At 35.0% G+C, this 27,402-nt stretch overlaps 1 protein-coding gene across 3 annotated transcripts in view; it reads left to right on the forward strand.

Annotated features, from left to right (window-relative positions):
* LRBA (LPS responsive beige-like anchor protein) overlaps window positions 1-27,402 on the forward strand; it is a 731,946-nt gene that overhangs the window by 174,303 nt on the left and 530,241 nt on the right. For all 3 annotated transcript variants that reach the window (XM_044224882.1, XM_044224884.1, XM_044224883.1), the window contains exons 23-30: window positions 5,301-6,359; window positions 7,305-7,483; window positions 8,506-8,659; window positions 9,281-9,461; window positions 12,963-13,090; window positions 13,580-13,687; window positions 17,540-17,699; window positions 20,986-21,433. In XM_044224882.1, the coding sequence (XP_044080817.1) occupies window positions 5,301-6,359; window positions 7,305-7,483; window positions 8,506-8,659; window positions 9,281-9,461; window positions 12,963-13,090; window positions 13,580-13,687; window positions 17,540-17,699; window positions 20,986-21,433 (2,417 nt within the window). The remainder of the gene's footprint in view (window positions 1-5,300; window positions 6,360-7,304; window positions 7,484-8,505; window positions 8,660-9,280; window positions 9,462-12,962; window positions 13,091-13,579; window positions 13,688-17,539; window positions 17,700-20,985; window positions 21,434-27,402) is intronic.

The raw sequence follows: 27,402 nt of genomic DNA on the forward strand, positions 1-27,402 counted from the left end.
TTGTATATATAAAATTCTATATTTTGAATTTATTTTTATTCATCTTTTGCCCTTAATATCTCTTATTTGGGAGCTAGAGATCTTAATTTATTTTTAAGTCTGTGCTTATTTTTAAGCCTCCATTTGTTGTTTTTTAAATTTTTTATTTAAATTCTAGTTAGTTAATATATAGTGCAATATTAGTTTCAGGTGTTTAATATAGTGATTCACCACTTCCAGACTTCATCCAGTGCTCATCACAAGTGCACTCCTTAATCCCCATCACCTGTTTAACCCATTTCTCCATTCACTTCCCCTCTGCTAACCAACAGTTTCTCTGTAGTTAAGAGTCTGTTTCCTTGCTTTGCCTCTCTTTTTTCTCTTCGCTCATTTCCCCCCCTTAAATTCCACGTATGACTGAAATCATATGGTATTTGTCTTTCTCTGACTTATTTTTCTTAGCATTAGCTCCATCCACGTTGATTTAATTGGCAAGATATATACCAATGTAATATATACCACATCTTCTTTATCCATTCATCAGTTGATGGACATTTGGGCTCTTTCCATAGGTTAGCTATTCTAGATAATGTTGCTATAAACATCAGGGTGTATGTATCCCTTGAATTTGTATTTTTGTATTCTTTAGGTAAATACCTAGTAATGCAATTGCTGGATCATAGGGTAGTTCTATTTTTAATATTTGAGGAACCTCCATACTGTTTTCCAGAGTGGCTGTACTGGTTTGCATTGCCATGAACAGTGCAGGAGGGTTCCCCTTTGTTCGCATTCTTTCCAATACATGTTGTTTCTTGTGTTGTTAAGTTAGCTATTCTGACAGGTGTGAGGTGATACCTCATTGTAGTTTTGATATGTATTTTCCTGATGATGAAATGTTGCATCTTTTCATGTGTCTGTTAGCCATTTGTACATCTTCTTTGAAGAAATGTCTATTCATGTCTTCTGCCTGCTTTTTAATTGGGTTATTTGTTCTTTGGGGTGTTGAGTTGTATAAGTTCTTTATATATTTTGATACTAAGCCTTTATCAGATATGTTATTTGTAAACATCTCCTATTCTTAAGGTTAATTTTTAGTTCTGTTGATTGTTTCCTTTGCTGTGTTGCAATAGTTTATTTTTGCTTTTATTTCCCTGGTCTTGTGAGACATCTAGAAAGAACTTGCTACAGTCAGTGTGCAAGAACTTACTGCCTGTGTTCTCCTCTAGGATTTTTATGGTTTTAGGTCTCGCATTAAAGTCTTTAATCCATTTTGAATTTATTTTTGTGTTTGGTAGAAGAAAGTGGTCCAGTTTCATTCTTTTGCTTATTGCTGTCCAGTTTCCCTAATACCATTTGTTGAAGAGACATTCTTTTTCCCATTGGATATTCCTTCCTGCTTTCTCAAAGATTAATTGACCATACAGTTGTGGGTTCCTCTCTCGGTTTTCTGTTCTATACCATTGATCTCTGAGTCTGTTTTTATGCCAGGATCATACTATTTTGATCACTACAGTTTTGTAATATAACTTGAAGTCCGGGGTTTTGGTACCCTTACATTACTCATTTTAGAGAGGAAAAATACCAGCAGCAGGAAAGTCAAGTCACAAAACCTTAGTTTATGTATACCCTTTATATATACCCTATATATACCCTCAAGAAGGTACTAGAGGATTTACAGCACCAAAAGGAGAGAATGAAATAAAGAGAAAGGTATGGGACATAGGAAACAGGAGAGGTAACAGAGAAGAGAGATAAGAAGGGATCTCCAGGACAGTGACGAAGGGAAGGTCCCATGATGGCAACTGTGAAGTAGACATATGACAGTCCTTCTAAATTGGAACAGTTTTACTTAACAAACGTATACAGGGGGAAGCTATTGTCAGTGAAATGCCAGTTGCCTTTGTAACAGGTTTTTTTTTTTTTAAACCTGAGAACAAATTACTAACATATGATGGGCCCATATTCTTAGAACTACTTGGCTTATCTTGACCATGTACTGATTTCAGTTCATGCTCTCTCTTCTAGTCCTCCTGCCTGGATCACTTGAACATTCTCACTTCTCTCCTTGAAAAAGTGATCTGCTTTGATTTACTTCTGAGAATAGAGGTAGACCATGGTGAGAATTGCAAAATATAGTTTACTTCCTATACCTTATTCATGCCAGGTATCTGTTACCTGAGCAACACTTATAGATGCTTTGATTCTCCTGACCTATGTATTTCCCAGTATTTCCTAAGGGCCTTGCCAACAGATTTCCCAGGAATAGCCTTATGTATCCTCTTAGAGAAACTGAAGCCCTGTTCCAATCTGTAGATTTTCTGTAGCTTGTCCTCTGGTAGCCTTTAGTTAATTATGATAATACTGCCCTTTCCTCACAAAGCTGGCTAGGTTTGTGCTGTACTTAGGTTTTCAAATGGAACATGATAAGTATGCTTACTATATAGGTAGTAGAACTGTTAAAGAACAGGTAGGAAACAATGGAAATGTCAGGATAGTGATTTCCTCTTGATAGGGATGGAGAGGTTGAGGATGGGCACATAGAGGAATTGTGTGGTAGTAGTGTTCCATTTCTTGATGTGGGTAGTAAGTATATGGGATTTAAAAAGATTATTCTTTAATCTGTAGGTATAAATTGTATATTTTCATGTTTATTGATATATTTTATAATGAGATTTTAAAAATTCCTAATTTGAATACAATAAAAGAAAATGATTATTGAAAACTAATCTTACACACTGACTATTGCTGAAATAAAGGATCTATTTTCAAAATCGCTGTGAGGTTGGTAGTATTAAACTTGCCTTCCTTAGACAATAGTAATTGTCATATCAGTGGAGAAATGATCTTCCTGAAGTCAGTTTTCCAAATAGACCAAATGATACTTTAAGAAATCAGATGTCAGGGCGCCTGGGTAGCTCAGTGGGTTACTGCCTTCAGCTCAGGTCATGATCCCAGCATCCTGGGATGGAGCCCCGCATCGGGCTTTCTGCTCAGCAGCAAGCCTGCTTCCCCCCGACCCCTCTGCCGGCTGCTCTGCTTGCTTGTGATCTCTCTGTCAAATAAATAAATAAATAAATTCTTAAAAAAAAAAAAAAAAAGATATCAGATGTCTTCCTTTTTTTTTTTTTTTTTTTTTTTAAAGATTTTATTTATTTATTTGACAGAGATCACAAGTAGGCAGAGAGAGAGGAAGGGAAGCAGGCTCCCCGCTGAGCAGAGAGCCCGATGCGGGGCTCCATCCTAGGACCCTGGGATCATGACCTGAGCCAAAGGCAGAGGCTTTAACCCACTGAGCGACCCAGGTGCTTCAGATGTCTTCCTCTTACTCAGAATTTCCTGATGGCTCTCTCACACTAAGAATAAAATTAGAAGTTTTTAATACAATCTGTAATTCTCTTTAACCATGTTCTAGCCAATTCTTCCCGCGTGACCTTATCATCTACAGTTCTTTCAGCTGGTTTATTGTTCCTCAAACATACCAAGCTCGTTTTGGTGACCAGAGACTTTGCATTTGTTTTTCCTCCTGCCTGAAACTCTTTTCCTTTTGATATTCATATAATTTGTTCTCTAACTTTATTTTTATCTCTGTTCAATATAATATCCTTAGAGACCTTCCCTAATTACTCTAGTTAAACACACCCTCCCACCTAGCATGTCATCTTCAGTTATTCTCTTTTTTCCCCTTCAAAGCTCTTACTATTACTTGACTTTATCTTACATTTTTGTATGTTTATGTTGTCAGTTTCTTTCTTTAGAGTATAAGGTCCATGAAGGCAGGGACATTGTGTTGTTTATCACACAGTGTCTGGCATGCTTTGGATGTTCAGTAAATTTTGCTGATTAAATAAAGAGGGATTGGTCAATTAAAATAACTTAGTTCAGGGAACCTGATTTACTCAATTGGTAGAGCATGAGACTCTTAGTCTCAGGGTTGTGAGTTCAAGCCCCATGTTGGGTGTAGAGCCTACTTAAAAACACCACCACTACCACCACCACCGCCAACAAAACCCCCACAACTTAGTTCAAGAAAATGGTTGCTTTCTGGTTATAAAAGAAATTGATATTTTGTTAATGTTTACTGTGCTATTTTACTCTTTAGTGTGGAATATATGCATTTCATTTGAAACATTCAAAAAATTTCCCAAATACTTACAATTAGGAAAATGTTTATTTCCTTAACATTTCTATTTTGAGCTGTATCCCGTTATGGCATGAGTATAATGTATCTCAAGTAAAGGCTATTAAATTGCTATAAAAAAGGTGTGCATAATGCATTATTTATACATTTGTTTACATTTTACCCATGGGTATACATGCCTATGATTCAAAAAGGGCTATGGGTATTTGTGCACAGCAAATCATCATTTGTTGTCATTTACTATCATCCTTCCATACTAGGGCTCAATAAAGGTTTGTTGACTAAAGGTTCATTTTACTGTATATATTGTAATAGTGTAGATTACAGGAACAGACAGTTCTAGCATTGGTAAATGTAATTATGCCTATGCTTTCTGCATGTATTACACTTTTTTTTGAGGGGTGTTTCCTATTATAATACCAGTGGCAATCACATAATAGTGGCTATAATAATCTTCGATAAGAAAACTGTCAAAGTAAATGGGTCTAAAGCTAACCATGATATGGGGATGTTCATAGGACCAGTTACATAGTAGTCACTCACATGCAAGTGGAAAGGATGGATGGATGGTTGGATGACCTGGAACTTTCAGGTTATTTTGACCAATTTAGACTTTGAAAATTGTGGTTGACCTTTGGGGAAGGGTTGGATTCTTTTTCATTGCTGAAAGAATTTGTATTAGTTTAGTAAGAACATGTTTTACTAACTTAATAAATATATGGGGAGCTGCTGTTATAGTGGGCATAATTAACTGATTTTTTTCTTTTTTTTTGCTCTGTTGAGGATAAATCATGGGGAAATGGGTTTTCATTGCAATTGAAACAATGTATTATTTAGTGCACAAAGCCCTTCACAATGATATGTATATATTAGATTCTGATACAAGTTATAAAGGTCAGTAGAGTAGTGTATTCGTTTCATACATATGTATGAAATAGAATAGACTAAGGATGTTCTTATTGTGGTTGAATGCTCTGCTACCTGTCAGCATTAAGTCTAGGTATCATTTTTATTGTATTTTTGTGATTGACTTATTTTTTATTTTATAAGATAAGGGTATCATAGGAAAATTACTTCATTGCATTATATGAAACATTTTAAAAATTGTTAAATATTTTTATTTTATGTTATGTATCCTCTTTTTTTTTTGCATATTTTGATTGATTTTATGTTTTTCATCTAGGTCACTTTTGAAATACACAAAGAAAATCTTGCCAGTATGTTCAGGGAACACCAGGGAAAAGTTGATGAAGAAATAGGGCAATGTTCAAGTCCAGTTGAAGCAGTCTCTGCCATTATCAGGGATGTTAATGTTTCAATAGCATCCCAGCAATCAGATATGAAGGCTTGTCCCGTATCTCCTCGTATCACCAGAAATAGTGATGAAAAGTCACCTGTTGAGCAGACAATTTCAGTAGACTGTGCTTCCAATGCTGAACTGCAAACTCCTAATACATCTAATGAAGAAAGGAAAACTGGCCAAGAAAGTCAGGAGTTACTAGATGAAGTCCCTTCAGAGGAAACATTGATAAATGAAACAATTAATACAGGTGATTTACAAGTATCCTCTGATATGATAGAAGCTGAAGCCGAGACTGTTTCCTCTAACTCTTTTAAAATGAATGGCAAAGATATAATGACTGTTAGCGAAGTAACTGCTTCTATAAGTTCTCCTTCAGAAGAGGATGCCTCAGAGGTGCCAGAATTATTGGATAAGTCTATAGGAGAGGAAGATGATGATGATTATGTAGAATTGAAGGTAGAAAATAGTCCTACTGAGGAAGCCAGTCTGCCCACAGAGCTCCAAGAAGATCGTTTGTCTCCAGCTGCATCTGAAGCCAGTGAAAGACTGGACATGCTTAGTAATGACAACAAATTAATATTTCAAGAACAAGAATCTGTAAGTAAGAAGCAAATTGACAGTGAAACTCAAGATTCCAAAGATTCTGGAATCTTGACGATGACAGCATCAGGGTCTTCAGCTACCTCACCAGATACTACTGTTTCCCAGACACCTGTACAATCAGATATTGGTGAGATGCTAGAGGAAGGGAAAAAAACAACTAATTTTGTGAGAGAAACCAAATTAATTGGTGATTCTCCTGTCTTTGAGTCTCCTACTACTTCTGAGCAGAGGATTGCTAAATTGGATGTTTCCAGTGTTGTTACAGATACTGAAAGATTGGAATTGAAGGCCAATACAAATATGGAAGCATCTCAACCTCATCAACCTATACCTGAGGTGATTATTGTCTTCTTGAAGTGTATTTGCATTGAATTAAAATAGTGCAAGGGTATATACTTTTATTTTATCTTGGAGTTGGTTCATACCCTATTTGCAATTATATAAATACAATGAATGCAAAGATTACATTTGTTATCTTTAGCATAAGATTTTAGTGAGAGTTCATTGAATGGCAGCTTTTATTATTATTTTCACCACAGCAACACCAAAAGTTACTGCTTTCAAGTTTTAAGATTGTAGTAATTCTGGTTTATAAAGCAAATAATGGAAATATTTGCCTTTATCCTTTATTTAATAACCCAGTCATAGTTGGTTCGGTAATTCTCTGACAAAATCTAGGCCTATCTTCCTGCAGAACCACCTGCCAGTGTATAATTTTATATATTAAGTATGTAGTTTAAAATTCCTTCCATGAGGAAACAGACCATGGGGTTTGTTTGCTTTGAAAGAGGGGAAGAACCTTTCAGAGATCTAAAGGTACTTCTTTCTTCTTTACTGGTATGTCAGAGTGATTCAGGTTGATTGCATGTTGTCATTTCCCACTCTGTTAAACCAACCATTTGTTGGTTCTTAATTCTTTTATCTTTATGTTTGTTTTTAATTCTAACCAACTTATAATCTAGACACTACCCTCTTTCATGCTAATATTCAAATTTAAGAATCTTGATTTTTTTGAAAAATGCTACATTTGCTGGTGGTAATACTAACATGATTGCAAGCTAATTACTGTTGAATTGTGGTAGTTTAACATTTTTGATAACTTTGCTTTAAATGTGTTAAAGTTTTAATGTTATTACTCATTGATAATTTTTACCTAATTTGGTTTTTTAGTATCTTAATATATGATTATTTGTTAGATGAATTGCATTGAAGCTATTATATTATTAATGGCTTCTTTGAAGTTGAATTTATTTTACTACTCTTTTAAATTTTCTGTATTAGATGTCAAGACGGCAGGAGGAACCAGGTCAAGGAGTTGCACCAGTTGGAGTTAATGGACATAGGAGGGATTCCAGATCTGCTATGTTTCGTATTCCTGAATTCAAATGGTCTCAAATGCATCAGCGTTTGCTCACTGATCTATTATTTTCAATAGAAACAGATATACAGATGTGGAGAAGGTTTGTCCATATGTTTGTTATAGAAGATGTGTATGAAGTTTAGTCTTTGGTTTTTTTTTGTTTGTTTGTTTTTTAGATAGGGAGAGAGAGAATCTTAGGCAGACTTCATGCCCAGTGTGGAACCTAACGCAAGGCTTGACCTCATAGACCTGAGATCATGTCCTGACCCAAAATCAAGAGTCAGATGCTAAACCGACTAAGCCACCCAGGCATCCCTGGTCTTTGTTTCAGAGAAGTTTATGTAGATAACATATTGCAATTAATTTCAGACATTTGGTTAAAAAGTAGAATATAAATGATTTCTTTGGTATAGTTATTGAATTTACTTTTCTTCTCCATTATTAAATTGGCTGCCCTATCTGAAATACCAGAACTTAAAAATCAGATTTTCCTTTTAAAATTTTTGCTGCAGATTTCCTGTAGCATATTTTATGGCATATAATTCACCTAAAGGTAGATCTATTAAAGTGGTTTATTACTATGATGACTAAAAAAAAATTGGACTTTAAATATAACATCCAATTCTCCAGTGTAGTTTTGGTATAAAACCTCTATATATTTCAGATTATCTGTTGTATGATTTATGATTTAAAACACCTAATTGGTTTATTGTTATTTGTATAGTACACTTACACTGTTTGTTTGAAAACATTTTATGGGATTATCTAAGAAAATGTTGGTAGAAATTCATTCTTAATAACATATTTATTGGTATTTACCTCTTAATTTTTGCTACATGACTTCTCAGTTTTGTTCCCAGTTAAGGGTAATTCAACTTCTTATATACAAGATGAATAGTATTATATGTTTCAGTACTGGAAGGGGGTATGTATAGTATCTCCTGATATGCAATGGTCTCCGTCTTCTGAGGAAGTACATCCTCAACATGCCTCCTGTATCATTATCATTACTTTAGCTTTCAAGATGAAGTGAAAGCACCTTCTTATCCTCCCTTCCCTGAAGTAGGCAAACTGATTTCTTTTCTTTAGCTTTATCAGTAAACATCATTTATCTCTGGACAGCCATTCGACAAAGACAGTTATGGACTTCGTGAATAGCAGTGATAATGTCATCTTTGTACACAACACAATTCATCTCATCTCTCAAGTGATGGACAATATGGTCATGGCTTGTGGGGGTATACTGCCATTGCTTTCAGCAGCTACATCGGCTACAGTAAGGACTTAACTACCATATAAATTGGTGTAAAAACATGATTGCTATGAATCTTTGTTGATTAAAACTTGAATGGTGGTTACTAGGTATCATAGGTGTTATGGGCCATAAGCAACTGGATCTTTTACAGTTACCTGAAAGGATCTTAGGATCTGTTCTGGGGGTGAAAGGACTAAAAACTGTTGATTTCTTAAGGATGAGTCAGCTAGTGAGTATGGTTGATGGTGGTTCACTTGTACATTTCCATTGCCCCTTTCTATTTTTTATTTTTATTTTATTTTTTAAAAGGTTTTATTTATTTATTTGACACAAAGAAAGAGAGAAACAGAGAGGGAACACAAGCAGGGGAAGTGGGAGAAGCAGGCTTCCTATGGAGCAGGTGCACAATGTATGGCTCGATCCTGGGACCCTGGAATCATGACCTGAGCCTAAGGCAGATGTTTAACGACTGAGCCACACAGGCACCCCATTGCTGCCTTTTTAGGTGAAAAAGGAAATCATTCTGTTGAACTAGATAAAAAGCCTGGCTTTTTATAAAACTTAGAAATTTGGGAAATGTATCTAGGAAAACTAGATGTTGATTAGAATATAGATATAAATGTCAAATTTTGTTCCCTACAGCATGAGCTGGAGAATATTGAACCTACTCAGGGCCTTTCAATAGAAGCCTCTGTGACATTTTTGCAGAGGCTAATCAGCCTTGTGGATGTGCTTATATTTGCAAGTTCTCTTGGCTTTACTGAAATTGAAGCTGAAAAAAGTATGTCTTCGGGTGGAATTTTGCGACAGTGTCTCCGACTAGGTGAGTTGTTAAAACCCATTAGTTAGGAATTTACTTGAGCAGTTTTCAGTAATCTTTACATATTTAGATTGAAAATTATCTTTCACCTGTTAGTGGAACAATGTTAAGCAATTTGTCATATATATATTTTTTTAACCTCCAAGAGTGAAGATTATATATGTACTATGCTGTAGTAGTAGTTACGGGGTTGATTAGAGGAAGGACACGTTTTGAAAAATACAGGTTGGTTGTGGTCACCATTACCATTCTCCTCTCATCTTTTTTTGCTCAAGAATAGTGCTTCTCAAATTTTAAAATGATTCATACACAAGAATATATCCAGAGGATCTTGTTAAAATGCAGTTAGATTATATAGGTCTGAGGTGAGGTCTGTAATTGTCTAACAAATCCCAGGTGATGTTGAAATTGCTCTCTTACGAACGCACTTGAGTAGCAGTGTTCTAAACTAGTATCATCCCAGTACAGCCTTTATTAAAATAAACTGTGGTAATTTGTTGAAACAGTTCCTGACATTGTTAAATCTCATTTCTACTCCTTGAGGCAATTCTTGCTTAGGTAAAAGTTAAAATTTTTAGTGTCATCCATGCTTTCTTTAGGTGAAGCGGAAGAATTTTCCTCTATGCAAAGGATTTCTTGTATCTAGTTGTAACAGCTGAGCCTTGGTTAAGGATTTGCTTATTAAATGGAGCAAAGCAACTAGGGAGAGGAGGATGAAGAAATGTAAGCAAAACCAATAGGAACCATGGCCACCTGAAGATACATCAGAAATAAGGCATCTATGGAAACGTAACATTAAAAGTGGAAAATCTAATTAGTTAATGAAAGATTTTCCCATTTTTAGCAGAAATATCTGTTACATGAACAGATACACTTAGACTTTTTTTGGTGCAGTGATTATTTTTACTCAAAATGCTATTCAGAGTACCTTTAAACTTAGGATGCTCTAAAGAACTGGATGTAACAATTTTTAGAAGTTTTTAAAAAAATTTTAATTAGGAGATTCAAATAGTATAAAAAACCAAAAACTAATTGGAAGGGGAGGTGAACCATGAGAGACTATGGACTCTGAAAAACAGTCTGAGGGGTTTGAAGTGGCGGGGGGGGGTGGGAGGTTGGGGTACCAGGTGGTGGGTATTATAGAGGGCACAGCTTGCATGGAGCACTGGGTGTGGTGAAAAAATAATGAATACTGTTTTTCTGAAAATAAATAAATTGGAAAAAAAAACCCCAAAACTATTATTTATTGACTACTGCCATTAGTTATTGCAGATTTTCAGTGAGTCAGCAATTATTTTCTTTTACTCATGAGGATATTTGGGATCAGAAAAGTTAAAAAAACTTATTCAAAACCCAGAAGCTATAATTGGGGAAGTTAGAATTTGAATATAGTTTAACTTGTGTTCCTCTTCTTTCTGTTATGCTTCCTTCCTGTTAGTAATATAATTTAAGTATCTTGACTCCTTTAATTTTATATGTGCCATTTTTTAAACTGTCACTTTTCTATATAGAGTTTATTTCTGGAGTTAAAAGTACAAGGCCACACTGTTAGTGTTTTATAGAAACATTAAGTTCAGAAATTAGGGAAATATTTGATCTCCCTCATATTCATAATTTAATCTACCCCAGCACTGCGTTTTCTTATATATGCAAGTGATATTCAGAAAACGACTTGCTCAAGATCTCTTTAATAGAGTATGGTAAGCTTGGTGAGGCATCCTAGTATTTGATCCCTGGTATCCTCTTGTTCTTTTTTGAGGTTGGAGGTAAGAAGGCAGGAGGCAACAATAAGAGTAACTTGTACTACTGAGACTAATGAATGTGGCATAGTTTTTCATTTTGTGATACCAAACTTGATTTTATTTAACCTGGGATAAAAGTAGTACAGAGGTTATTTTTCTGGGCCTGATTTTAAATTTTGACAGGCTTGTATTCCATATTCTCTCTTCATCCTTCCCTCACTATACTTCTTTTTCCTTAACTTTTGTTGTTCTCTTGTAACTTTCTGGATACTTTTCTGTCTCAGTTCTATGTCTGCTAGCCGTATGGCAGTCTGGTGGTACTTAGAGTTCACATAGAAATTTGCTGTTTGGCCCCTGATTTGCTCTCCTACTCTTGTTCAGTTCACATACCTGAGTGCTACTGATTTGATTGGGAATTAAGATGATTTACATGATATCAAGCAATTCATAATCACCATCATCATTTAAGCCTCAAAATCAATTTCTAAATAACCTGAGTAATTGCCTGATTGGTGAGACATACAGAGAGGTAATTGTTCTTTAGAACAGGTGATTCATTTTATTTTAAGCTGTTGTGAATGTTACAACCAAATTCTGGAATTTATATAACTCATTCAGTGATTGGCAAACATTGCTATTACAGACTGTAATAGTTCATAATTATAAATAACATGAGTACTGTAAGATTTATGCTCAGAAAAGATCACCATTTTAAGAGTACAGTATTTGTGAAAATGTTCAGTCTGTCAAAAACAACAAAAAAGTTTAATATCTGGTAATTATATCCTGAACCATCAAATCTTAAACAAAGATTTAGGAATTCTTTGGCTTACAAATATATTGTTTTCTATGGGATAAAATTATTTTGAGTGTGGTTGATACACAGTGTTAGGTTAGTTTCAGGTATATAACTTAGTGAGTTGAGAGGTTTGTACATTAGGCTGTGTTTATTTATATTTCTTTTACAGTTTTGACTGTATTCCTTATATTCTGCTTTTTATTCCCTTGACTTACTCATGCCATAACTGGAGGCCTCTAACTCTCTATTCCTTCACCTGTTTTGCCTACCTCCTACCACCCTCCCGTCTGGTACCCATAAGTTTGTTTCCTGTATTTACAGGTCTGATTATACTTGTTGTTTATTCTTTTTTCTAGATTCCACTTATGAGTGGAACTATATGGTATTTCTCTTTCTCAGTTTGACTTATTTCATTTAGCATAATACTAGAGGGGGTATTTTGGGCTGTATATTAATCACAGCTTCTTTTCTGTCCCCTGCCTTTTAAATGGTTTTAATGAAAGCCAGTTAAATGTAGACACTATAAATATTTTCTGTATTGCTATACCCTCTATCAGTCTTTATTAATATCATGCTATAATGATACATAATAAGAAAACCGTGCGTGTTGTAAGTTTAACTTTTATTTTGATGAAGATGATGAAAAGTTCTTATCCTAGACTAGCTTTCTTTCAGTTATTTTCTTCCCTATCTTTTCCTTAATAAAAGATCATCCTAGTGTAGCTTAGGTGAGATCTAAGGAACACTGTTGATTTCTGAAATGATTCTCTCTTTGCACTGGGCTCTGACAGAGTAGCTAACAAAGTTAGAAAACAAACACTAGGTGATAAAGTCCAGGGATGGTTTAGAAATTTGCTGAAGGTAATCTGTTTCAAATAATAGCTATGTAGGTGATTTTTATTAGTTCCAAAATCTTAAATAAAATTTTCTTTTCTTGCCCAATCTTCTTAAAATAAATTGCAGTCTGTGCAGTGGCAGTAAGGAATTGTTTAGAGTGTCAACAGCATTCACAACTGAAAGCTAGAGGAGATACAGCCAAAGGCCAGAAAACAATGCACAGCCTGATTCCCATGGGGAAATCTGCAGCAAAGGTAAGCATACAGAATAATTAATTAAATAAAGTACCTCTTACTTTATGATTAAGATCTTAAATTTATTTGTTCATTTCAACACAGAGTTAAATAAATCTGACAGAGGTTCTAAAATAGTTACTTTAGTCTGTGGACATAACATTCAAATATTTGTGTTTAAATATACAGTAAAGATTTGCTTATACTTAATCTTGTCTGCTTTTCCAAATGTTTACTTTTCTTGTGTCTTTGATACGTTTTCCTTTGAATATGTCAACTTGTATTTCATGTACTTGGTAAGTTAGCATGCAGTTTGTTTTTTCCTTTATGTCTCCCTTCTGTAACCCTCACCACTATTCTAGTACCCAAAATAAGAAGAGAGAGGAAGTAGGAAAAATAAACTGAGAAAAACAATGTTATACCTTTTTTCCCCCTGGTATTTGGAATACTGTGCTAATTTAAAAAAAAATACCTACATAATATATATGTATATTTTTTTGTCTTAAATAGAGTCCTGTGGATATTGTAACTGGTGGTATATCTCCAGTAAGAGATTTTGACAAGCTCCTACAAGACATGGATATTAATCGGCTTAGGGCAGTTGTCTTCAGAGACATAGTAAGTTATAGTATTTCTTTCACATACTCTTAGCTGATACATCTTTCCTCCAAGGTCAAAATACTGAGAGTGAAAACTCTCTGTGATATAAAATAGTTGAGTTGATATAAGAAGGACTAGAAACCAATTTTGTTGACAGTGATTTTAGAATCTTAGAATATTGAAAAATATTATTTGTGTAAATGGAGTTAATATATCAGAGTAATAATACTAAAAATAATATATTATTACATATTAAGCACTTGAAGTGCTTCACATGTCCTAAGTGCAACGACTTCTTGAGTTGTATACGTTTGTAATTCCCATTTTATAAATGAGGAATCTGAGCCACAGAGAGCTTGAATAATTTGTTCAAGCTAGTAGAGCTAATAAATTTCCAACCCAGCATCTTAAACTCCAGAATCTATACTTTGAAAGTAATGAAATGTTCAAATTCTGAATGGCATATTATTTTTACTGAATACTGGATATTTTTCTCTCAACCAACAGAATTATGATACAAAGGTACATGTTGAAATGGTGTGTGTGGTGGTTTTAAATAAAAAAAATGTTTGTTTTGGTTGATTTTGATATAATAGCATAGTTTTATGTACAAATTGAGAATTGTATAAGAAAGTCTAAAAATGTAAATACAAATTATTTGTAATCCTACTCATCAGCATTTGTAATATCATCATTAGTTAATATGTATTAAATACTTACTGCCTCTTAAATACTTAATGTTCTGCAAGTTTTTAAAATAAAACTTTATAACTTCAATTTTTAATTTTTCCTCTTCTTTTGGAGGGTTTTAGTCCGCTCTTGAGTTCTCTCTTTTTTTTTTTTTTTAAGATTCTATTTATTTGACAGAGAGCACACAACCAGGCAAAGTGGCAGGCAGGAGAGGGAGAAGCAGGCTCCCCACTGAACCAGGAGCCCAGTGTGGAGCTCCATCCCAGGACCCTGAGATCATGACTTGAACGAAAGGCAGACACTTAACCGACTGAGCCACCTGGGCGCCCCCTGTCTTGAGTTCTTGATTAAGTTTTTAATATTAACAATTTGTTAATAGTACTTGAGTTAATAGTTATTAGCTATAGTTACTAGTTATTGGATGTTTATTGCATTTTAAGCATACAACTGAATACTCTGTTTCATTTAGTTCATAATAATAATTCATAATCATAATTCATAATAATCCTATGGGAAAGATAGAAATATTAGGTTAAATCTGTTTAAGATCACAGAAGTAGTAAGAGGTGAAATGAGTTAAGGATCTAGGGAATATGGTTCTTGAAATTTTCATCCTAACCATTAGGTATACTGCCTCCCTAGATCTCCAACTTTTTTTTTTTGTTGTTGTTTTTTTTTCCCAGAGTCCATTGACTTTCTCATTTTGGGAGCGAATACTGCTACTTTCTCTCTCCTTTTTTTTTCTTCGAGTCTGTTGCCCCATAGCTTTGTTTTTCTTTGAGTGATCTTTAAAAATCTATAATAGGTAGTACAACTCTTTCGCTTTTAATGTTCTCTAATGGCTTCCTATAGCATGAAGTAAAATGAAATAAAACTCCTCATCCTGGCAGTTTGATTTGGCTCTTTGGAACTTTATAACAAGTTTTTATATCGTGCTGTTTGGGTAGAGAATTAGGTATCTCCTAGGTTTAACATGTAATTTCTGAAAGTAATAAATAATTTAAATTTTTCTTTAATTAAAAAGTTCTGTAATCATCTTGTAGGAGTTTTAGAAAAGAGAAAAGACTTTTTTTCCAGCCTATGCCCCAGAGGCTCTTTTAACATAAGCAAACTTTGATGAAAAAGGAAATGACCTTAGATCAGCAATATAAAGAAGTTATTACCCCGAGGTTAAGTGCTAAATTTTTTAATCACTCTAATCTGATTTCATGTTTGCTTTTTCACTTACTTTATTTCTTTAGGTAAATTATTTCTCTAGGCCTCATCTTGTTCAAAGGGGCTAATGAATATGTTTAAAGTATAGTGTAGTGCCTGATCCCTTGTAAGTATTCAGTAAGTAGCAGCTACAATTGAAAACAAATTTGTTTTTGGATTTAGGACTTAAACATATAGATCTATCGGATATTTCTTTTTGGACAGCAATCCGGCTTACACTATAAATTTCATACGGTAATAAGTAAATATTGAACACAATAGTGGCCTAAATAAGTAGATAGGCATAAGTGATTTGTAATAGATTAAGAACTTAGGATCAAGGGACGCCTAGGTGGCTCAGTCAGTTAAGCTTCCGACTCTTGATTTTGGCTTAGGTCATGATCTCAGGGTCATGACATCGAGAGCCCTGCTGTCATGCTCCACACTCCTTGTGGAGTGTGCTTGTTCCTCTCCCTCTGCTCCTACTCCTGCTTATGCTCTCTCTGTCAAATAAATAAATAAATAAATAAATAAATAAATAAAAGCTTAAAAAAAGAAGTTAAGATCCAGTAAGTTATTTGCCTACATTTTAAATGTTGCCATCATTAGCAGTAGTTCTTATAATAGTGTCAGTGGCAGCAGAACACAGGAGTGTCTTGAGAAAAGGAATGGTTAATAAAAAAGGGAAAATGTACATTTATCTTTTTCCATCAAGACTAATAAGATCTTGCATATGAACCTAAAGAGTACCATAGATTCTTGTCAGATTAAAAATAATTTAATCGTTGTATCAAGTGGAAATGTTCACTTGGAGTATGATACCACATTCTTTCCCAGAAATTGTGTTGAACACATTTGATAGTGGTTAATTAACTTTTAGTTTCATTTGCACCACTGGTTGCCATTTATTCATCTGCTAGGCAACAGTGTTTGTTTTCCTTATGCTAAATTTATGTTACTCAAGGTACCTTTAGTTTTCAGAATTTGATGGACAAGCTTGAGTTTTTCCTTTAAATTATTTTGAAATGGTACCAGAATAGTGATGAGTGCAGGGTCCCTTTGCAGATGGAGAATTTGACTAGATGAAGAGGTCATATATATATACATATATGTATATATATGTGTACAGTATACAGATACACAGGTGATCTGTAGAGCTAAGATGAAACCTTGGTCTCTTGTAGAGGTCAATCTAGTTTGTCCTTTTCTTTCTGGAAGACACTATATTTTCAATCTTAGACAATCTTGGTTGTCTTCAATCTTGGTTGTTTCTACTATTTAAAATACTCCTAAGGGGCGCCTGGATGGTTCAGTGGGTTGAGCCTCTGCCTTCGGCTCAGGTCATGATCTCAGGGTCCTAGGATTGAGCCCCACATCAGGCTCTCTGCTCAGCAGGGAGCCTGCTTCCCTCTCTCTCTGCCTGCCTCTCTGCCTACTTGTGATCTCTGTCTGCCAAATAAAAAATAAAATCTTTAAAAAAAAATTACTCCTGAGAATTCTTTTGGTATCCTGATTTGTATCTGATTACCTCACTTTTTTTTTCTTGAATGTTTGTCTTTTAGGAAAATAGTTAATTGTTAATTGATTTTTTATGCATATTTTAATTCTTATGGTTAGAAGTAAAAATAATTATAATGATAATTTCTTATTTGATGACTCTTACAAAGTGTATTGGGCCTTATGTCTTCATTTTTTAAAAATACTTTTTCTAATTTGCTTTTTATTAAGCAATTATTAAGTCTTCAGACTGAGTTATTTAATTTTCAGAAACAAGCCAAATTCTCTTTCCATGTTTCATAAGTGTAAAACCCCTCATTTACAAGCATTTTTCCAAAAATCTTTACCTAATCTTTGCTAAGGTGAATTTATTATTTTCTGTATATATTGAAGGATTTTTGACCATGTTTTATATTTAAATGTCATGTAAAATAAGATTGATACATCTTATTTAATAGTGGATGATCACCTACTTTTATTTCTTCCCAGGAGGATAGCAAACAAGCTCAATTTTTAGCCTTGGCAGTTGTATACTTTATTTCTGTTCTTATGGTCTCAAAGTATAGAGATATTTTGGAACCCCAAAATGAAAGGCATAACCACTCATTTAAGGAAACTGATAATGAACGTGGGAATTCATCACTTTCTGGTAAGTTTCCATATTTTATTAGCTGGCATCCAAAGTTCAAGTAAAACATTACCTAATTACTGATTCTGGAACTTAAAGTCGTTTATGCATAAACATTACCTAATTACTGATTCTGGAACTTAAAGTCGTTTATGCATAAAGTGAGAGTGTACATTTTTTTTTAAAGATTTTATTTATTTATCAAAAGAAACAAAATCTTGCCATTTGTGACAACATGGATGGAACTAGAGCGTATCATGCTTAGTGAAATAAGTCAAGCGGAGGGTTATTTATTTGACAGACAGAGATTACAAGTAGGCAGAGAGGCAGGTAGAGAGAGAGAGAGGAAGGGAAGCAGGCTCCCTGCTGAGCAGAGAGCCAGATGCGGGGCTCTATCCCAGGACCCTGATACCACGACCCGAGCCGAAGGCAGAGACTTAACCCACTGAGCCACCCCGGAGCCCCGAGAGTGTACGTGTTTTAATTAACAACTAAGTATTTCAATTTATGTTAAGTACTGTGTGGGTAGTTGCAATTAGGAGATGATATCTCCTTTAATTAAAATATAAGCAAGAAAATGTTATTCTTCGCAAATAAAGTGTTAGATATTTTTGTTTGCTTTGGCATTTATTGTGAAGAATAAATCATCTTCTTTTATAAGAGACAGATTTGTTAACAAAAAACTAATACCTGGAATTCTAGAAGTAGCTGCAGATTATAGAGGTATAGTTAGAGAAGCAGCTATTACAGTTGTAGCAGTAGGTACCACTCAGGAAGGTGATTTATTTATTTAATAAATATTCATTCAGAACCTACTAGGTTCTTGGGTATATCATGAATAAAAGAGGAAAAAGATGTCTGTCCTCTTGGAACTTATATTCTAGTGAGAGGAGATAGAAAAGAAGTGCATGTAATTAGTAAATTATATAGTATTTTAGAAGGTGGTAAGTACTAAGAAAAGATAAAATCTAATAGAGAAAAATATTAAGATAACCAGGAGAAATGTAGTGGGATTTTTACTCTAAGGAAAATGAAGAATTATTTGAGGGTTTTGAGACAGGAGTTACAATTGACTTATTTTTAAAAGTAACGGTTGGGATTCTATATGGAGACTATGCTTTCTAGAGAGCAAGGGAAAAAAAACAGTGTTTAGTTATACACTGTTATGTAACATATTACCTCTAAGCTGGTGGCTAAAACCATAACTGTTTTAATCTTGTTACCATGATTCCGTGAATTTGGTTTGGACAGGGCACAGTGGGGATAATTCATCCCTGCTCTAAATGATGTTTGCTGGGGACTGAAATGGCTTTTCTACTCCTATATCTTCTGCCTAGCTAGGATGGCTCCAAGAGTTGAGACTGACTTACTTGAAGTGGCTCAGCTGGTGTTATGTCTGGGGTCTTGATACCTGGTCTCAGCAGAAATTCCTTGGTGTTCGTGTTCCTCCATTAGTTTGGCAGGCCCCTGTCTTTTCATGTAGCCTCTGTACATGTTCTTTCCAATAAGGGAGCCAGCTTGCTTATAGAGGGGTTCAGGGATTCTGAGAAAAGCACAGGCTGCAGGACCTTTGTAAAGATTGGGCACAGAACTGGCCCACTGCCACATTCTGTTGGTTAAGGTGAGTGTTGGCCCAGCCCACATTCAAGGGGGTGAATACCAGGAGGCATGGGCCAACAGGATCATTAACGTAACAGTCTAACACAACCAGTTGGGAGGATATTACAACAATCTAAGAAAGAATGGATTTAGGGATGGACTAAAGTGGTAGCTGGCAGCTGTAGAGTGGTGAGCAGTAGTCAGATTCTGGGTCTGTTTTGATGGTAGAACAGGATTTAAAATACTAGTTGTGGATATGTGAAAGATGGAACATTATCAATAAAGACTATAAGGTGCAGTTGGATAGATTGAAGGTGAAACATTTTCAGGTGAAATAAATTTAGTTTTCAACATGTTTGAGATATCTTTTAAACATAGAAGATTAGAATAGGCACTTAAAAATAAGTCTGATTTTTGTTGATATCATAGTGTTTTAAGAGTAAATGAGATTACTGAGGGAATAAATGTTGATAGGGAAGATAAGTGCTAAGTCCCTCCTACTTATGAAATCAGGGAGAAAAAGAAGTGAAGGAAATTAAGAAGGAACAACCAGTGAGGTAATAGATGAAAAACCGAAGAGTATGATGTTTGTTAGCAAAGTGAAAGAAGTTACCACGTTCTTGGGAATGGTCTTTTGCTGCTGCTGTGTCAAGTGCTATTACAACTGACAACTAACTGAGCGTTGGAGTTAGCAAGATGGAGGGTTTGGTGACCATTGGATTTAGCAAGATGGAACATTTTTGCTGTAATGCAGTGAACGCCTCATTAGAGAGAATGAAAGTCAAACAGATAAAATAGGCTACTTGTTGAACTAGATGTTAAAGATTGTTGAACTATTCTTATGTATGGGAGGGATAACATTTTTTACCAAGTAGGAATTGTTTGAGGTAGAAATCTAATAATTTCTGTCCTAAGAAACGGCAATGTATAAAGGCAAAGAAGCCCAAAGCATTGTCCCATGTTCAGCAGATTGCAAGTAATTTAGTGTTTAGAGTATAAAATGTAATGGCAAGAGTAGCAGGAGATAAAGTTGGGAATGAATAGTCATCTGATAGTCACTGACCACGTACTACTTTCCAGGCATTATTGTGAGCCCAGGCATTGTTATAGGTGCTAGACTCCCAAGTGGAAGACAAATTCCCTGCCTTAAGTTTACATTCTGGCAGACTTCTTTTATAGAAGAGTCTTTTTTATCCTAAGGATTTTGGATTTTGTCTTGGAGGCCAATGGCTTTCAACCTCCTGTTGCTATCCATTGGTATGTTATATTCATTTACGTGTGTTTTTCTCAGATAATTTGTTATCATTTATTATTTTTATTATTCTCGTCATTTTATTGAAGTATCTATTTTGGTTATATGTATACTAACACAGTATATTTTATAGATTATGTAATTTATTTTTACCTTTTAGAAAATGCCATATATTTCATAATTTAAAATAGTAGATGGTATGGTATGGCCAATAGGTGATGGGGATTGCGGAATACACTTGTGATGAGGGAAGGGTCATGTGGGTGATGTATGGGAGTGTTGAATCACTGCATTGTACACCTGAAACTAATATAACACTGTGTGTTAACTAGCTAAAATTAAAATAAAAACTTAAAAAATAAATAAAATAGTAGATGGCTGTTAGGACTGAATGTGCCCTTTAAAAATTTGTTCTAAATTTTTTTTGTTCTTTCTTTTCTTCTGTTTCTGGGTAAGATGTAGAAAACACATCATCAGCATTCAGTCCATTAACACCAGCATCAGTGGAAGAATCTGAAAGCACATCATCTACACGAAGGAGGGACTCAGGCATTGGGGAAGAAACTGCTGCCGGCTTAGGAAACAGTGGGGATGTAGCTCCTCTAAGTGTACCTCCAAGTGTCAGTGCAGGTCCAGATGCAATCAGTGAGGCACTGTGTACTCTTTCTTTAGAAGTCAATAAATCTCAGGAAACCAAAAATGACGGAGGAAATGAGTTGGATAACAAGGCTGCGCCATCAGTTCCAGTTTCAAAAAATGTCAATGTAAAGGACATTCTTCGAAGTTTGGTTAATATACCCGCAGATGGAGTCACAGTGGATCCTGCCCTTCTGCCACCAGCCTGCCTTGGAGCTCTTGGTGATCTATCTATTGAACAACCTGTGCAGTTCAGATCTTTTGATAGGTACTGTAAATAGTCTTTTGTTTTGGTCTGCTTATATTTACATATGTATATTTATAAATTACAAATATTTGAAGGGTAAACAGGAATTTAACTCTTAAAATTTTGTAGCTTCATCATTAGAAAGGGATGTTTTGATCTATTTTATAAAAATTAAAAGGGTATTTTTGTTGTATAAAAGGTTTGTAGGTAGGCAACAAAGTATTAAACTTTTTACCAATAAGATGATTTAAAAATAATTTTTTAAAAGATTTTATTTATTTACTTGACAGACAGAGATCACAAGTAGGCAGAGAGGCAGGCAGAGAGAGAGAGGAGGAAGCAGGCTCCCCACACAGCAGAGCCCAATGTGGGGCTCGATCCCAGGACCCGGGATCACGACCTGAGCTGAAGGCAGAGGCTTTATTTAACCCGCTGAGCCACCCAGGCACCCCAATTTAAAAATAATTTTAATATTACATTTGCAAGTTGTATGGTACATAATTTTGTTTGTTAAAAGTTGGAAATCACCTCTAATTTACAAATGGCTGCCGTTCACTCTTTTGCTGCCAGTACGGTTCCTGCCTTTGTGGGGGGTGGGGGGGAAGTGGGCATCTGTGGATTCCAGTAGACCTAGGAATCCAACGAGGTTTTCAGACCGTGACAGCCCAAGAAAGCAGACTACAGATTCTTGACTTTATTGGTTCTGCTATCTAATAAACCTTTTGCTAATGTGCCTGAAAATTTTTTTATTTTATTAGGGACGCCTGGGTGGCTCAGTTGGTTAAGCAGCTGCCTTCGGCTCAGGTCATGATCCCAGCGTCCTGGGATCGAGTCCCACATCGGGCTCCTTGCTCGGCAGGGAGCCTGCTTCTCCCTCTGCCTCTGCCTGCCTCTCTGTCTGCCTGTGCTTGCTCTCTCTCCCTCTCTCTCTGACAAATAAATAAATAAAATCTTTAAAAAAAATTTTTTTTTATTTTATTAAACTTTTTGAAATTCTACCTAAAAGATATATATATATATATATATATATATAGTTATTAAACATATTCTTTTTCAGACATCATTTTTTTTAAAAAAGATTTTTTAATTATTTATTTATTTTGACAGAGATCACAAGCAAGCAGAGAGGCAGGCGGGGGGTGGGGGGGAAAGCAGGCTACTCGCTGAACAAAGAGCCCTATGTGTGGCTCGATCCCAGGACCCTGAGACCATGACTTGAGCTGAAGGCAGAGGCTTTAACCCACTGAGCCACTCAGGCGCCCCCAGACATCATTATTTTTATCTGGATATATAAACTCTAACTTATGGAGAAGTTAAAGAACCTCTTTATTTGCCAGTTAAAAGAACTTTTTGTTTTTCTGGAGTCATTTGAAAGGAAGTTGATATAATAGTCCATCCCCTTTGAGTATTTTATTGTATATTTTCTACATGACCACAATACCTTAGTCAAAGTAAGGAAATTAATACTGATATAACACTACCTTCTAATCTTCAAACACCTTTTAAGTTTCACTAGTTGTCTTAATAATACCCTTATAGTAGAAGGATTCGGGTCAGAATTATGTTGTATTTTGTTATGTTTCTTTATTCTCCTTTAATTTGGAAGACCAGTTCTTTAGTCTTTCCTTGAATTTAATGATCTTGACATTAGAGGATGATGGCCTACCTGTTTTGTAGAATGTCCCTCATACTTGTCTATTATTTCTTTAGGATTATATTCAAGTTAATGCATTTTTATCAGGAGAATTGCAGAAGTGGCTCTTTCTTCTCATTGCATTCCAACATGCTTTTTTTTTTTTTTTTTAAAGATTTTATTTATTTATTTGACAGAGAGAAATCACAAGTAGTCGGAGAGGCAGGCAGAGAAGAGAGAGGGAAGCAGGCTCCCTGCTGAGCAGAGAGCCCGATGCGGGACTCGATCCCAGGACCCTGAGATCATGACCTGAGCCGAAGGCGGCAGCTTAACCCACTGAGCCACCCAGGCACCCCCAACATGCTTTTATTTATATTTTTTTACTGATGATGTTCATTCTAATCATTTATTGAAGTGGTATTTTCTAGGTTTCTACACTGTTAAAGTATTTCTTGTAAAGAGAAACTGTGAAACTCTGTCATCCTGATCAAATGAATTCACTTCAGTATTGTGGCTTTATGGTGTCCTATTTCATGCAGGAGGTTATAATTTATTGTTGTGATTGTTATGCTTTATATTGATCAGATTGTCTCTGATTTGGCCAGTAAGATTCCTTCGAGTTGGCTTCTTTTTGCTTCTGACGTATACATCATAATTTCCTTCTGTCGTTTCTTTGTGTTCCTCTTCTATTTATTTCCCAGATCCTACCTAGTTTTCTACTTCAGACTTGCTGTGGGTTGGAATGTTAGGTATCCAAGCTGGTAAAAATTGTTTATAGTGATTAAGATGCTCTGAAATAACACAGAGAATATATAATTTTAATGGAGAGTATTTTTGCTTGTCATCTTGTTCCTTCTATCTCTGTTTGAAGATGAGGTCAGGGACACCTGGGTGGCTCAGTTGGTTAAGCAGCTGCCTTCGGCTCAGGTCATGATCCCAGCATCCTGGGGCTTTATGGTGTCCTATTTCATGCAGGAGGTTATAATTTATTGTTGTGATTGTTATGCTTTATATTGATCAGATTGTCTCTGATTTGGCCAGTAAGATTCCTTTGAGTTGGCTTCTTTTTGCTCATCAGGGAGCCTGCTCTCCCTCTGCCTGCCATTCTGTCTGCCTGTGCTCGCTTGCTCACTCTCTCTCTCTCTCTGACAAATAAATAAAATCTTAAAAAAAAAAAAAGATGAGATCAGTGTCCTGGAATGATAGGATTGATAGTCTAAATTCTGGGTAAATAGCATATTGGTATATTTATATTGTGACATTACCTAGTGGCTGCTAGGTATAGTGGCTGCTAACTTCTCCTGTCTTTTTCTTTTTTTAATAGTGTTTATAACATAGGAGTTAAATTATTCTAGAAGTCAGACAAAACTGAGTTTGATTTCTGGCTCTATTACTTATTAGTGAATTTGGACTAGTTACCCACTGAGCTTCAGCTTCCTTATCCTTAAATTATGTGATACTACAAAGCTAAATACAAAAGACCAAAAAAGCGGAATAGTATGTGTTGATGGAAAATGATATTGAAGATACATTAATCTATAATACTTAGCAGGAAGAAATCACTCAATAAATGTGAACTTAACTATCCCATCTTATAAGACATTTAGTCATTGCTGCTTTCTGTTGTGTGTATATGTTTATGTATAGACACTGAATATTTAGAATACATATTACAGATAAAAGAATTACATTCCGTGTGTGTATAAAATGTTAACAAATAAATAAAATGATGAAATCTGCTAGAAAGATTAACAGATAACAGGAACAAGTAGTTCATAGGATAAATACTGTTAATATGCAAATGTAAAGACAGTCTGTATCACTGATAATGAAGGAAATAAAAATTTAAATAACCATGAGATAATGTCATTTGATTAAATTGGCAGAGGTTTAAAAGACGATACCTCGAGTCACCCAGGGCATGAAAAAACACTTTTATATTGCAGAGAGGGCATATTAATACATTTTATTTGAGGGAAAATTGGCAGTATTAATTAAAGTTTAAAATATGTAAACCTAATTACTACCAGAGATTAAATCAGAAGATATACGCAAGTATAAAATATTTTCTGCTGGAGAAAATTCATAGTTAAGCTAATACTGTTAAGCTTTTACTTTGTGAAGGTCTAAAAGTATTTTTTAGGTAGGTAGATTCAAAGGTAGATACTACTTTTTATTCTTACTTTACAGATGAAGAAACTGAGGCACAGGGAAATTAAGTAGGTAGTTAAGCTATTATACTAATAAATGGTGGAAGTAAGATTTGAAGCATGGATGACTGATTCTAGACCTTGTCATTTCACTTTATGCAAACATAGTTGCCAACCTATGAAGGATTGGTTTCATGTGTTATTTTCTGAACATATATTAAATAGTATGCAACCATTAAGGAAAGAAAAGGAGAAAACTATTTTTTGATTTAAAATGATGTAGATACATTATGAAATGAAAATGTAAATGAAAAAGTAGTGTACAAAATAGCTTGGAATTTATGATCATTTTAAAAAAATGGATATATCTGTTCACATATACCTAAAAATGTATATTTAAAACTGTTAATAGCAGTGACTGTATTTTGAGGGTGGGAAGAGGTGTAAATAACTAGGTTTTTAAATATTCTTTATTTTCATTATTTAAATTTGTATTAATCTTAGGTTGAGTAGACAAATACTTAAGTGAGGGTAGATTATTAATTTAATATATCTTTCTAATCTAGTGAAAGAGAGGTTCCTTATAAAGGTCCCAAATTTGAAAAATTAAATCTATGCCTTAGTGATCCCTTCAGTGAGTGAGATTTGAACTTATTTAGGGAAACTATGCTTCAGTAATACATTTTAAGGGGTTTGTTGAAATAGAATACAAAGGGGAATTTTTGTGGTAGTATTTTTCAGGGTGTTATTTGGAATTTACTGTCTGGTATGCACTTAACCTATTGTCTGATGGCAAGCAAAGTGCTCTCTTTTAACCCCCCTTTTTTTCTTAGCAAGAGATACCTTTTGAAAAACCATTTTCATGCAGGCTTAGGCCAGTGGAATATCTTTGGGAATTTCAAAGCATCCCTCTGATCATGTATTTATCTCTGGAATGCTGTGTCAGGAATCACAACTCTCCTCATATCTTAAGAATTATCAACTCCCAAGCAATAGCTGGAAAGTTTAGAGTAACACCTACATGAGTGGAACCTTGCTGAAAGGCTGCCAGGTTGTGGGCCTTTGTGGATGGCAAGGTGTTTGTGTTCATTCCCATGCCAAAGTTCTTGCTCTTATCTAATTTGAAGATCCTCTCTGGTGATTAGTGGATGCCAGGGATTTATCTTGATAAAGTTCAAGGGCTTGTTTGGCTTTTCAGTTAGATCCTTAGGGAGTAAAATGCTAGGCTTAAAAATGCTCTTTTCTCCTGTAGTGAATGATTTGCATGTTAAATAGCATTTATGTGGAAGTTTATGATATTTGAAACTGATATGGTTCTGAAATGGAACTTCTGAGCCTTCGTGATCTGGAAGATATTGTTGCTCTTTGTTGTGACTAAATTAAAGGAAACTTTCACAGAAGTCTCCCTTGTTCATAGTTCTAAAAATGTCAGCATTGTGTACACTTTATGTGGAATGTTAGGAAATGACTTCTTTGTCATCTATAATATGGGGATGATAATATGTAGTTATTAATTCATGGATTGTTATAAATAATTCATATGTATTTTAAGTGTAGTGCCTTATAGATACTAATCATTTATTAAAGTCAGCGAGTTTGTAAAGAAAATTATAATATGTGGGGTGCCTGGGTGGCTCAGTTGGTTAAGCATCCAACTCTTGATTTCGGCCCAGGTCGGGATCTCAGGGTCTTGAGGTTGAGCCCTGGGTAGGGCTCTTTGCTCAGCGGGGAGTCTGTGTGTCTCCCTCCCCCTTTGTCCTTCCCTCCCATGCATGCTTTTTCTTTCTCTCTCTCTTTCTCTCCCCCTCTGTCCTTCCCTCCCATGCATGCTTTTTCTTTCTCTCTTTCTCTCCCCCTCCAAAATAAATGTTTAAATCTTTTAAAAAAATAAAACTATAATATGTTAAATTTTATACTTTAATATTTTAAAATGCTTAAATAGTTTAAATAGTTTAAAATGCTTTTTTAAAAAAAGTTGATGGCTGGGGTGCCTGGGTGGTTCATTGGGTTAAAGCTTACTCTGCCATTAGCTCAGGTCATGATCTCATGGTCCTGGGATTGAGCCCCACATTAGGCTTTCTGCTCAGCAGGGAGTCTGCTTCCTCCTCCCTCTCTCTCTCTCTCTCTGTGCCTGCCTTTCTGCCTAGTTGTGATCTCTGTCAAATAAATAAATAAAATCTTTTTTAAAAAAAAGTTGATAGCAGATA

Source organism: Neovison vison, chromosome 11 (genome assembly GCF_020171115.1).
Source record: "Neovison vison isolate M4711 chromosome 11, ASM_NN_V1, whole genome shotgun sequence".
Taxonomy (NCBI): Eukaryota; Metazoa; Chordata; class Mammalia; order Carnivora; family Mustelidae; genus Neogale; species Neogale vison.